The sequence below is a fragment of the Onychostruthus taczanowskii genome, unplaced genomic scaffold (genome assembly GCF_017590055.1).
Source record: "Onychostruthus taczanowskii isolate IOZ18803 unplaced genomic scaffold, ASM1759005v1 scaffold46, whole genome shotgun sequence".
Classification (NCBI taxonomy): domain Eukaryota; kingdom Metazoa; phylum Chordata; class Aves; order Passeriformes; family Passeridae; genus Onychostruthus; species Onychostruthus taczanowskii.
Window position 1 is genome coordinate 5,024,294 of NW_024502125.1, and position 13,960 is coordinate 5,038,253.

Below are 13,960 nucleotides of genomic sequence, written 5' to 3' on the forward strand. Positions count from 1 at the left end.
GGTTTATAGCCCCGGGAGGAGGCGGGACGCTGTGGGCAGCGCTGCGGGCCGTGCCCCCGCCCGGCCCGGCCCCTGACCCCGCGGGGCGCTCCGGTTCGACCGGGGCAGCCCCGCTCCCTCCCTCCCGCCGCCCTTGCCCCGCCCGAGGTCCGGAGGCATCCGGCTGCCCCCCCGGCAGCCCCCCCCCGGCTGCCCCCTGCTCCAAGGGGCGGTCCGGCGCCCTCCTCCGGGAGGGCCGGGCTCGGCGGGGCAGGGACGGACGGGACGCGGCGGAGAGCGGCGCGGGGCCAGCGCTCTCCATCCCTGCTGCGTGTGCGGGATGAGCGCGGTGCTGCGGGGAGCGCTGCGGCGGCTGCGGCGCCGGGCCGGGCGGGGGACGCGGGCAGAGGGGCCGGTCGCGGTCGCGGCCGTCCGCGAGTGGCTCCGCGCCGCTGCTGTCCGGGATGCGCAGAAAGGGCGCTGGTGACGGGAGCCAGCTCCGGCTGGGGCACCTGTGGCCAGGAGGTGCCTCTCTGCGCCTCGCACTGCTGCGCCAAAGCCGGAACCAGCCCGGGTGCGTTGCTGACCTGGAGTAGCGAGGTCCCTTCTGTTGTCTTCTGGGCCATACCGATAAGCAAATAATGACCGGTTTTAACTGGCACGATCAAGCATCTGAGTGACCTGTTCAGTTCACTGGGAAGGTGAACCGCGAATTCTTGCTGGGCTTCTGGGCAAAGGTTTGAAAAAAGCTGAAAGGCGCATGAGAAGATTTAAAATCCGCAGCTTAAAAGAACAATAAGAAAAGTCTTTATGCTTGACCTTGATTACCATATGCCTCCAAATTCAGTAGAGAAGCTGGTGTAAGTGTCGCACATCTGGCTGTTAAACAGCTTACTGTTAACTTGCAAAAATTAATATGTAATCAGAAAAAAGAACCCATGCAGGTGTGTGGTGCACCAAATACAGAACACCTATGGTGTCCTGTGCTCCCACTTATTTTACTTCTCATTTGCCACCACTTACTGTGTAAACATGGTGCATGTTCCACCGCAATTGCATTTAAAATGTTATAAGATCTCCACTCATAAGACATAAAACTAGTAGCCTTTATTTCTGAGTGGGAGGTGTAGAAGACTAGTTATACATTAGAAAGTCTGTTGCCTGAGAAGTTGAAAGTGTACGAGGAGAGGAGAGATAAAATTGAGTATAGATTAACTGAAGAGAAAGATACTCTTGTTTCATGGTAGCCTGTTCTGCTGCTGTAATAACATGTGCTACCTTGTCTCACATCCAAAAAAAATTGACTTCTTAAAAATTTGTGATAGATTTCCAGATATAGCTTGCTGCTTGGCTGTCTGTGAATGAGGCAGTAAAGAGGAGTATCACTTGAATTGCAGAAGAATAGGGCTGTTTCTGGCAGCAGTTGTGATTTATGCTGAATCAAGTAGTTTTGGAAGTGTGGAGCAGGTGTGGGCCATTGACAAAAACCTGTTTCTGTAACGTTTTGTCTTAAGCAAAGTAGGAGATGCCTACTCTGGGAATGGCTCAGTTGTTTAGAGCATGGTGCCAATAACACCAGGGTTGTGAATTCAATCTCTGCATGGGCCATTCACTTAGAAGTTGGACTTGATGATCATTGTGGGTACCATCCAGTTCAGAATATTCTGTGAATCTGTGAATGTGGCAAAATAGACAGAACATGAAAGTAAGTATCAAGCTTTTTTCTTCATGAACATGTACACTGACATAGTCTACTGACATTGGTTTTAGAAATTTATTAAGGGGCCTTACTAAGTAAGTATTTTTAAAGCCTATTTGTTGCACATACTACAGTACTTTGGAAAAGTCGAGTTTTGACATTGTCATGTTATGCATCAGCTTCTTTTTGAGAAATAAGATCTACATATAAGGGTATATTGGATAAATAATATTTAAAGTTGCAAATGGCAGCAAACTTGTTGTTTTCTGGTTTTGTTGTTTTTTTTTTTTCTTTTTATTGTTACTATTTACCTATATGACCCTGAAACAGCATTTACTTTAAAAGCAGATGTGAGTGAAGAGGTTAGGTCTTAAGCTATGTGTGTAAACTCCCAAGCAGAAACCCATGTGTATTATGGTTGAAGCTGTAAATAAAAGAAATGGGGAAAAGTGTAATTGACTTTTTCTAACTGTCTGTAATTTTTTCTTTTTTTTTAGTAAAGAAGCCTCATCTCCTTCCTTAGGGAAAGACAGAGCAGACACAGTGATCATCGGAGGTGGTTGTGTTGGTGTGAGTCTAGCCTATCACTTGGCTAAAGCTGGCTTGAAGGATGTTGTTCTGCTAGAAAAATCTGAGCTCACTGCAGGATCTACCTGGCATGCAGTAAGAAATGTTTTGTTCATGTCTCAAATTAACAGTAGTTTGTGTGTGCAATAGTAGTGGAAGTTTCATTAGCTTTTTATTCCCTCTCTTTCTTTCATACCATTGCTGACATTACATAAAATCCTGGAAGAGCAAAGGTAACAAATGTACACTCTGGGTTTTTTAAGCCTGCATATTTGTCTGCGTTCTACGGACAAGATCTAAAAAGACATACATGTAATAATGTCAGGGTAGCAACACCTCCTTTAATAATGTTAATCACATGGTCATACTGGTTCACAATGTGCATTTATGTAATTACATATTTTCTGAATCTATATCTGAGTAGGTAATGTAACAAAATTAAATAAAGCTTGCCACAATAATACAGTAATGGATGTATTTCCCATTTATTTCCAGCTATTCTTAACTTAAGTTGGGAGATTGTTATCTCTGTGTGTAGCAACACAAAAGAGCAGAAACTGAACAGTTTGATGTCTCTAGATCTACTCTGTTAATGCAATAGAGCATTTATGCAATAATTTACATTTCAGAGGACAAATTAGTTAATTATATTTTATTTGTATTCTCATACCTTTCCCAGAGAAGGAAGCCTGAAGTCTGTAATGCTTCATCTTAGTGCAGATATTTTTGGGGTTTTTGAGAGAACAATATTAAAAAATGAAATTAAAAAAATATCATTGCCTGCAGTGTATAAGTAGTATACTTTGTTTTACTTGCCTTTCAATAAACAAAGCAAAAGAGACCATGCTGTATGTAGTAAGAAGAAACAATATTCAGTAACTGTACAATACAACAGTTTGGCAATGCCATGTAAAGTGTCAAATAATGCATCTTTGTGTATTGAATCATAACTCCAAAATACTCAGAGGCACAGACTGAATTTTATTAGCCTAGTGCATATACAAAACGTTTATAAAAAACAATAAAAATCCCCTAGTTCAATAAGGAGCCAGAATCATGAATGGTGGTGTTACTGAATGTTTCCTGTGTTCTTGCTGTTACACTCGCTGACCCTAACTTACTGCTCATAGCAGTACTAAAGCAAACCTTCCTCCAGTACTTTTGCCCACACTTCTTAGTGAGTGCAACATTGGAGTTGAGTGAGGGTCGGTTTCAAAGGTAAGGAGCTGCAGCTGGAGCTCAGCAGAGAAAATGCCTGCACTACTAAAATTGACAGAGATGCCTCATGACACCTCTTAGAAGGAATTTGATGCAATTAACACAGCAAAACACTTAGTTATGGGCCATGTTAAAATAGATAACTACAGGTATATTTTCGTTGTCTTCATTGTCTCATTTCATTGAACTCAGTATTAGAGGACTTTGTCTGAAGATGAAAAAGTTGGTGATGTCCGTTTCAGATGAGTAGAAAAATCAAAACTATGACAGTGAGTTCCTTGTGACAGTGAGTTCCAGATACTGTGTATTTATCAATGTTTTCCTCACTAAACACAGATGACACTAAATACAGATACTAAATACAGATGACAATTGCACATACTGTTAAGATGTGAAATGGCACATAGCACATTGCCTGCGGCCGCAATTGTTGAAAGTCTGGCTCAGACGTTGCTGCACTACGCCACATTTTACCTCTCACCATCCAAGACGTCCTGCCAGAGCTCAGGATTATGTTTCAGATAGCTAATATTCCTGCTGGTGTTGCTGCCAAAACTTTCTTTCACTTCTCAGGTGTGAGGTAACTTTATGTGTGCTATTAAAACAGCACAACAAATATGCACATTTTTATATTACCAGTTATGGAAGGTGTAACAGAGCCAGTTATTACATGTTACGTTATACTTTTTCTTGCAAATGCCATTGATTTTGCTGCTGACAGTAAAGCACAGCGCAACTCAAATAATAACTTGTTACAATTTGGTCACTCTTGCAAGAAGAGAGAGTTTAGTATATAACAGTGTTAATAACATTTTCCTCCAGAAAGCTAATTTAATAATGGCATTAGAATAAAATCTGAAACTGATTGAAATAGAACAAAACTCATACATTAACTTTTCAACATTTAAAAATTTCAATTATAAAAATGCTTTAAAATATTTGTGTCAATTCTCATAGCAAAGTGGACATTCTTTAAATTATTTTCCCAGATCATGTTTATGTACAATAACAAAATCTCTTAGAAAAATGGAGTAAAGCCTAGAGAAAAATCTCCTTCAACTACAAGAATGGATCACTCTGAAATTCAGGAAAGCATGTAGATGTGTTAGGAAGCCAGCTGGGGTCAGAGTAAATTCATGGCTGAGTTCCAGAGAAAAATGCAGTATACTGACGATAAAACAGGAAAAAGCTGCAAATCAGACAATTTAAAAAAGTTACCTGAGCCTGTGAAGGAGATGTTAGGAAAGCCAAACCTCAACTATATATAAGATTTGTAAGGAAAATGAAAGGCAACAAGAACTGCTTCTACTGCTGCATTAATAGCAAAAGGCTGAAAAAATGAAAATAAGTGAATGAGGTGAGTAATTCAGTCACAATTTACACTGTTAAGGTTTCAGTGCCTTCTTGCCTCAGTTTGCTCTGACAGGGTTTCTCAGGCCTCCAGTTAAAGGAGGAGGGTAACTACAGGCAGTGGATGAGGATCAAATCAGGGAATATTTGAGTAATTTGGCACATGCTCATGTGTTGGAGCAGGCGGGCTGCATCCAATAATGCTGCTGGTTCATCACAAGGCCGCAGATGTATCACATTTGAAGTACTATTGAAATTGGTGGAGGTGGCAGAGATTTCTCAAAGGGCATATGTATGACTTTTTCTAAACAGGCAAAGGACTGTTTAGAAAGGAGCAGAGGAGCTAAAGGTCAGCTAACCCTAGTTCGGTTCTTCAGAAAATCATCGCTTGTGTCCCAGGTCCATAAAGGAGAAAAACAAGTGATTTGCAACAGTCAAAATAAATTTATGAAGAATAAATCATGTCAGATCAAATCTGATTGCTGTCGATTATGGAATATTATGGATTCTTAGACATGAGGAGATCAGTGGATGTGACTTACCTAGATTTTAGCAAGACTTTAGACACCCTCTCCCACACTGTCCTTCAGCTGAAGATGTTACTGTCTGGATGGCTGGACAGGTAGAAAGTTAAAAGACTCTTTGTATCGCTGGGCTTAGAGTGTAATATGAATGGGTAATATTCTACCCAAACCCAAAAATAAGTGGAATGTCACAGGAATCTGTCCTGAGACCCGTCCTGCTTAATATCTTTATCAGTAATATGGAGTAGGTGACCAAGTACATGCTCATCCACTTTTGAAGTTTACACCAAACTGTGAGGAGTAGTCATTGCACTCAAGGGCAGGGCAGCCGTGCTGAGGGACCTAGGCAGGCTGCAAGGATGAAAGGACAGTTTTATGGAATTTAACAAGGCCAAATGCAAAGTTCCATATGTAGCTAGGAAAGTAGAGCATCCACTGACTTTGAAGATTCTCAAAGAATCTGGAAAAAATCATGAGAAATGTGGTCTGATCTTGTAGCTGACCCTGCTTGGAATATGACATTTAAGAGAAATCTCCTAAGGACCCCTTCAATCTTTTTGTTTAATTAAAATTATTTTATGATTTTATTATCTTAATTTTTGTATAGTGAAATTGGGTTATAGTTGTTTGCCAGCTGCGCTCTTGAAATCAGAAACATTTGTTATCTCAACCCGAAAGGTGTCAAGTGCATTTAAACTTCTTTAACCCCTGCAATTAATTGTTCTTGAATATATAGGGGTTTTTAGCTAACTTGCAAGTGATTTGTGACCCATTTAGTTCAAAATGACTACACTAATAGTGACCACTAAAATGGAATTTCCTTACATCTGGAATATTTATTACTACATTTGGAAGAATAACAGAAGGCCAGAAAATCTTTACATTAATAAAATAATACAGTAAAATAAAAAGGAGATAACAAAATTTGCAGGTAAAGTAAATTAATTACTCTTAGGCATTGCACATAGCTAAGGAAATGTAAATATTTCACTGTCTTCATTCTCTACACACTGAAAAAAGGCCCTTAGAATATATTTTTTGAGAAAAAACCAAGTTTCAGCTAAAGTCCCTGAAGTGAAACAGCCCTGGGGCTTACTCGAAGGTAATTAAAATAAATGTGTTCACAATGTGAATGCACATGTATCAAATGAGATAAAAATCACATTTAGGCAAATGTCTAGTCTTCGGCTGTGTTCTGTGTGATGCTAATGGTTCAATATGATAATAAGAAATGAACAAGGAATATTTTTTCCAGACTATTAATTTAGCCCAGGGACTTCCTGAAATCAGCATTCCTGCTTTGTGCTTGATGAGGGCCTTACTAGATGAATATTCCTCCTACAGGTTTCTGTGATCTCTTCTTAAACTCAGATTTTTAAGGTAATGAAAATTGCCAAAAACACTTAGAGTGAAATTTATGAATAGAATATAGATAGAACTGAAAAATATTTTACTGACAAATGATCAATTTTACACTGTTTTCCACTGGATTATCTGGGCATTTCAGTAATCTGATGCACTATGATATTGTATATAAATTGAGATATCAGATTGGAAAGAACAACTGCAGCACTATCATGGCTTGGCAGACTTGGTGAGAAAAGACAGATGGGAAGACACCTGTGCAGAAAACAAAAATGGCTTAAGTACAAAAAAGACTTTATTTTTATTTTTGTAGCAGTTGGCCCTATCCATGTGTTGTTTTTCTTTACAGTATATTGGCAGTTCCTTTTTAAATGACAGTTGGAAGGAAGGCAAGAACACTGCATTTCTAATCTATGTTGTTCCTATTTCTTATTTGAGGCTGGTTTAACGACTTATTTTCATCCTGGAATAAACCTGAAGAAAATCCATGCATACAGCATCAAACTCTATGAAAAGCTGGAAGAAGAGACAGGACAGGTAATCCCCTTAACCTTTGAAGCAATTGTAGCAATAATCTTACAAGAAAGTGTAGTTGATAACAGTGTGAAGTAGGAGTATATACCTTTTCATTCAAATACATTCTTCTTCATGCCCAGTCACTACATTTTGTGGATGGTTTCCCAGATCCCTCTGCAATTTAGGAAAATGGTGCTCATAAAACATCTCAAGACACAACAGAGAGTCTGCAACTTTAACTTGATAAAGGAACTAAAATAATATAAGGAGTCTGGAATGAACAGATTGATTACGATACATTCCTGCCTTAAATATGTCTGCTTAAAAATTCATATGATGTGATGCTGCCTGTACTTGAGAAGATTGCTGAAATTCTTCGCATCCCTTTCAGTGTTTTTATTTAGTGACTTAAGGAATGATATGTGGAAAAACACAGGAGTTATCTTTTTCATTTGGCATCTCTCAACCTTACAGATTTCATTTACTAAACTTGTGCTTGTTTTGGACAGCAGCAGCAGAAGTTGAATGGACCGTACTTTACTAGTCTACAAATGTCATATATTTTTAATATTTATCATATATATACATATATATATATATATATATATATATATATATGACAGATATTTTTCATATTTATCATAAAATGCTTTTTTCTTCTTTCTGCTACTCAACTAGATAAGCTGCCATATCAGATTATCATTGTGTTTTCCAGTGAAAGAGTTATTCAGCCTTAACATTGTCCTGTGAGATAACATAGAAAAGGTGAAGAAAAGTAAGCATTCAGCTTACTGAATTCAGTAAGTCCAGCTCTGTAAGGATGTTTAATTTGTTTAAAAAAAAAAAAAAAAGGCAAGTGTTTTTTCATTGTGTTTGTAAAGGTGCTTAGGTAAATACATTCAATAGGAAATCATGCAAATGACAGCTTTTAAAATAAAGTATATCATATGTACTTATTTTTGAGACGTATCTGATTCTGTTTTTGAAAGTGTGTGAGTGCATATAACAGGTATTTTTTAGTTGTTAGTAAAAATGAATGTATTGTAGCATTCAGTAAACACTTCTTTCAACTGTTTTGAATATAGTATGTGTTAATATAGGAAGCTAATTTGATAACTTGTTGAAAAATTTTTTCGAGGAGTCTATATCTAAGGCCTCTTCCTTCAAAGGTCCATAATTTACTGGCATTTTTCTTAATGATGTTAGTGGAAAAATTCTGTAGACTCCCCTTAGCACAGGAAAAATACATATATGGCAATCAGTAAAGGTTCTTTAACTAATTTGCTGTTTCTCTTTGATATAGCCTGTGGGGTTTCATCAGCCTGGCAGTATCAGAATTGCTTCAACCCCTACTAGGGTGGATGAATTCAAATACCAAATGACTCGTGCTGGTTGGCACCCAACAGAGCAATATTTAATCACGCCTGAGAAAGTGCAAGAGCTATTTCCCTTATTGAACATGGATAAGGTAAAGAAGCCAGTTTTATGAAATATAACTTCCTTTGCTATTAAATATTGGTCTATCAGAAATATACATGTATGGTCTCCTCTCTTTATACAATTGTGCAACAGATTATTATTTTTCAATGGAAAAAAAGAGATGTATCATAGCCTAAAATCAGAATTTGTGAATTTTATGCCTACTGTATGTTAAATTTTATTAATTACCATGTCTATAATATTATACTATTAAAGCCTTTGATTGCATGGGAGATCTGAGGAATTTGACTGTCATAGGCCATTGTTAGGTTGGGTAAAATTATTATATATTTTGAAAATTTCTTTGACTTCCTAAAGTTTACTGTATTCAAGTAAGAAAGTAGTTTTTTTAAAAATCTGTCTAATTTTGATAAATTGTACTTTCTTTCATTTGGGGGATTTTGCCTCCATTTAGGTTTTAGCTGGCCTGTATAACCCTGGAGATGGTCATATTGATCCTTATTCCCTAACTATGGCCTTGGCTGCAGGAGCCAGAAAATATGGTGCTCAATTAAATTATCCTGTGCAAGTGACTAATCTGAACTCCCGATCAGATGGGACGTGGGAAGTTGAGACTCCACTTGGAATAATCCAAGCAAAGAGAATCGTGAATACTTCAGGTAGGATTTAATATAAGCATTTGAGTCCTTTTCAGATTTACATACTAGCTAACACAAAGCACCTGTACTGAATTGTGTAGGCTACATGTATAAGGAATATATATGGTTTTGAACATTCACTTGGTGTGGTTTGCACATATTTCTTCACAGTGTGGTGAAAATTTAGCTCTTATATTAGTTGCCCTTGAATATACATTAAAAATATTTGCCCTGATTTGTCTCCAGCAGTTAGTAATCAGACTTCCCTGTTAGATTTTAGTGGCAAAATAAACCTTTACTGGTCTACAGTAAGTTGTGTGGGAGAGAGTTGAGGTCTAGAGTCACAGAATCATAGTATATCCTGAGTTGGAAAAGACCCAGAAGGATCATGGACTCCAACTCCTGACCCTGCATAGCAACATCCCTGAGTCACACCATGTTCCTGAGAGCATTGTTCAAACACTTCTTGAACTGTGACAGGCTGGTGCTGTGACCACATCCCTGGGGAGCCTGTTCCAGTGTCCAATAGGTAAACTGTCTTTAAAACCTAATGAAGCATACCTAGGAAGAGAGATGGAATGTACATATGAAATAGAAATATCCTCACTGTTTCTTTGAAGGCACTGAGAATTTGACCTTGCCTGTTTCACTATTATCTTTCTCCAAGATTTAACTCTATCCACATATCCTTGAAACAGAAGATTTTTTTGTTGTCCTTTGAGTCACATTTTAAACTTGTGCTTGGCTTAACAGTGCATTTTTTGTATGTCATAAAAATTGCCTAACTCAAGGGAGCTTGTATTTACATATACTAATGTTATTCTTCATAGTGTTAAAGAGGCCAAACTGATGTTTCTGCTCAAAGAACTTTTGGGCAAGTGTCCTTTAGATTTGAGTCTATTTTCCTAAGCAACTTAATAAGTCTAAAAACCTGTATTCAATCTAAATTTATTCACTTCTTATTATGCTGCTTTACACATGTGTACAAAAATATATTATTGGTGGAAGGTCTTATGTGAAGCATGCTTTCTGCTTCCTAGAAGATGATTTTCTGTTTTCTGTTGTTGAATCAAAACATGTTGAATATTTACCATATAGATTAAAGTTTTGCTGAGTCTGCCTTAAACTGGATCACATCTGCATTTTTAGGGCATTAGTCCTGCATACCTCTCATTGAATCATCAGGTTTCAGTCAGACGCTCTGATATATCAAGCTGACTTTCTTACTCAGATGGGACTAATGAACTGAGAGCAAGAATACACATTTATAATTCCTTTCTGTATATTTGCGGTTGAACAGAAAAAAAAATAATAAAAGCACCTATTTCTAGTGCAAGGCAGATAAAATGAAGAAGTTAAGTGAGACAGGGACTCCTCTTGTTGGTGGGTAAAATACTATAGGTGACAATTGGAATTAGGAAGGAGTTGGACTGGAAGGGGAGTAGGTTGGGAGAGCAAAATGCCTTGGAAAGATTTCTGGAAATGTTTAGGAGCACTGGCAGCAAGTGGAACAGTTAGATGATACAGGACTTACTAAATAAGGAAGCTCAAACTGGGAGTGAATGGCAGCAGTAGGGATGACACCAGAGAGATAGTGAGAAGTTATCTGATTTGTTTCATTAAGCAAACTGAAGCTAGGAGCTTTCCGGATGAAATGATTAGTAAGGATACTCAAGGAGTGAAACTGAGTGGAAAACTGACCTGTTTAAGCATGAAAGACTGGTGTAATATGTAATGGAAAGGACAGATGAGAGTGGATTGGAAGGAAGAGAAGGCTACTGGGACAGAACTTGACAAACGAGGGAGACTGACTAGCACACGGTGACAAAATAGCTGAAGAAGGATGCAAGGACTGGGGTAAAAGTAGAATTTGAGATATCAAAAAAAAAAAAAAAAGAGAGAAATTAAGAGAGAGTGGAATCAAACAGCTGGACTCTCAGGGGATATGCTTTAGAAGTCTTTCTTTCAGATTCTGGGATATAGACAACCCTGTCTTGTGTTAAATCATTCTGTGCTTTTGGTGAAGACCTATTGGAAAACCCATGGAAAAGTGCACTTTCTTATATATGCCTTCCACACATAGGTAATCACCTGCTATTGTTATATGCCTCACTAAAATAACAAGACTCTGCGGCTCTGAGCTTGCTCGTGAGTGCTACATAATGAATTTTGGAAAGAAAAGGACTAGAAGAGTTTAGTATGCTTTTTAGAAGGCAAAATCAACCACACAACCAGGGAAACCAAATTTAAAAAAAATTATGCAGATCACAAAGTCAAGCACTTGGAAAATGAGATGTGTCAATAGTTGACTGGCTTTGGACTGACAGGTCATATCTTTCAGGCATGAACTATGGAACAGCATTCAGTTAAAAAATCATAAGCTCTCTTACAAATAGGATCCTTATGTCTGTTTTTATACAGTGTGGATATATTGGTCTGGAATGGATCTTAGATTATGAAAGGGAAAGGCAGGTCTCTTGGCAATCATACTTATTTAGGCCGCAGACTTCCAGACACTCATTATTCCCACCTATTTGCTCTGCATCATATTGATGAAGTATCACAGATGTAGTAATTTTCTTACATTTTTGTAGTTATCTTTCTTTGGCTAATATATCAAGTTGGTATTAGGCAGAATTTTCTGGTAAATGCTTTTCAGACCTTATTTGCAAATATCAGAATGCACTCTTGTGAGCTTTTCATAAGTCTTTTTTATTATTTAATAAGTTTTTTAATCAACAATATATTTACTTAATTCTCCTGTGTAGTTAACTGTTCAGCCAAAATGAATATTTGAAGCACATATTGCTTAACATTCTGGCTAATGATGTAAAATCAATACTGTATAACACATATCTCTTATAAATGTTTTCTCAGATAACATTAGTTTTTTTTCTCAGCTTTGCCTCATTCTACTACAGATCATGACTTGTATAATTTTAGGCTCATGTTGCAGAGAAAAATACATCAGAAGGCTCTTTACATTCCCTCTCCCCCTCCCTGCCTTACCCTGCAACTGACATCTGCTGCAGAACTGGAACAAACTAGTTCCAACCAATCTTTAGCTGTTCCTTATGTGAGATTTCCATTTTAGAGGAAAGCAGATGCCTAATAAATAATCCCTGACATGAAGCAACTATACTGAGCCTGCTGAAGTTATTTGCAGCCTATTTGTAATGGAATGTTTGATGAAAGTCTCCAAAAATAGTGAATTTTGTCTGTATATACGGTGTGGGTGTGTGTATATAAGCATGTATTTTCAGACATGTACTCACTATATATACAAGCATTTATATATAGTCATAGAAGGTTGTCTTTTTTAAAATGATGAAATGGTCTGATGACATACTTCAGCAGATATGTTAAGTAATACTACCACTAAATATTTCAGCATCAGATGTTTGCAGTTGCAGTGTCTACAATTTAATCTTCACAAATGTCCTAGAGATATAATGTATGCTGTAATTTATCTCTACTATGTGTGATATGACTTGACATCTGCTTCCAATTAGAATTTTGTTTCAGAGAATATATTCTTCTTTTTGCCATTTTTGTTTTGTTCAAAAACCTTAAACAAAGAAACACAGTATTTTTCTTGTAGTAAATGTCACCTTTTGTTATTTTAAGCAATTAAAAAAGTACTTATCATAAGTGGGACTTTTTTAGAAGTACAGTACTGTAAATTTTATTTTAAACAAACCTAAACTATTTGTCTCTTACTTTAAAGCACTTTAAAATTAGCTCTGTGTGTAATGTTATCCTCAAAATCTAACTGCTAAGAAATTTCTTATTATTAAGAAATATTTATTAAGAAAGAAACAAAGCTGTTTCAAAGACTTGATTTTCTGGTGCTTTAACTTTTTTTGTCCTCTGTGGATCATTAGCTCACCTTACCTTAAAATAGTTTTATTTGTGGGTGACATGGAAATGCCCAAATCAAAAGAAGTTCCCTAAAGATTATTAGCTGCCACTTAAATCCACATTTGCATGTGTCCTGTGTAATGAAGAAAACACTTGCATATGTGCTAGAAATGCAGATTTATTCAATATTTTTCATTATCTTCTGTACAGGAGAACATAAATAATGTTTCATTAGCCTTAAAGGATGTTTTGGATCACTCAATCTATATGATTATGGCACAGTCATCCCTCAAACAATTTAATTGACATAACAAATGTTCTGGCAATGAGTCTCCTCCAAATGCGAAGATGCCATATAGAAGCAAAAGCCTTACATATGACAGCTGCAACAGGTGCTAGTTTCTAGCATTTACTGGGCAAGGGCTTTTAACTGAGCAGATCTCTTGAAGGTGGTGCTGGATTTCCTCTGCTGCTTTGTCTTAGCTGGCTGTCAGTAATTGTTAAGTAAATCACCACAGAAAATGTTTTCCTTGGAAAATTCACAGTTTTTTAAAACTGTGGGTGTTAGGCCCTGTGGCTGGTTTGTAATATTAAATAAGAGACTGACAGCCATCCTGGCATGGGGGAATGGCACAAGGCCAGCACGGCCCAATTCAGCTTTCCTAATTGTCCTGGCTTCAAGCCATGCCGGAGGTGAGAGGATGTATTCCCGGTTAATGTCAGCAAGCAGCATGAGCCAGCTGCTCCCACAGGACAGGGAGCCAAGCAAGGTAACAAGGCTGGCCGAGCCAGCAAGGGTTCTG

General features: G+C 37.8%; 1 protein-coding gene across 1 annotated transcript in view; it reads left to right on the forward strand.

Annotated features, from left to right (window-relative positions):
* Window positions 1-319: 319 nt before the first annotated feature.
* The window catches only part of DMGDH (dimethylglycine dehydrogenase), a 38,883-nt gene continuing 25,242 nt past the window's right edge, over window positions 320-13,960 (forward strand). The window contains exons 1-5 of the mRNA XM_041414654.1: window positions 320-378; window positions 2,176-2,341; window positions 7,141-7,239; window positions 8,522-8,686; window positions 9,113-9,317. Of these exons, the coding sequence (XP_041270588.1) occupies window positions 320-378; window positions 2,176-2,341; window positions 7,141-7,239; window positions 8,522-8,686; window positions 9,113-9,317 (694 nt within the window). The remainder of the gene's footprint in view (window positions 379-2,175; window positions 2,342-7,140; window positions 7,240-8,521; window positions 8,687-9,112; window positions 9,318-13,960) is intronic.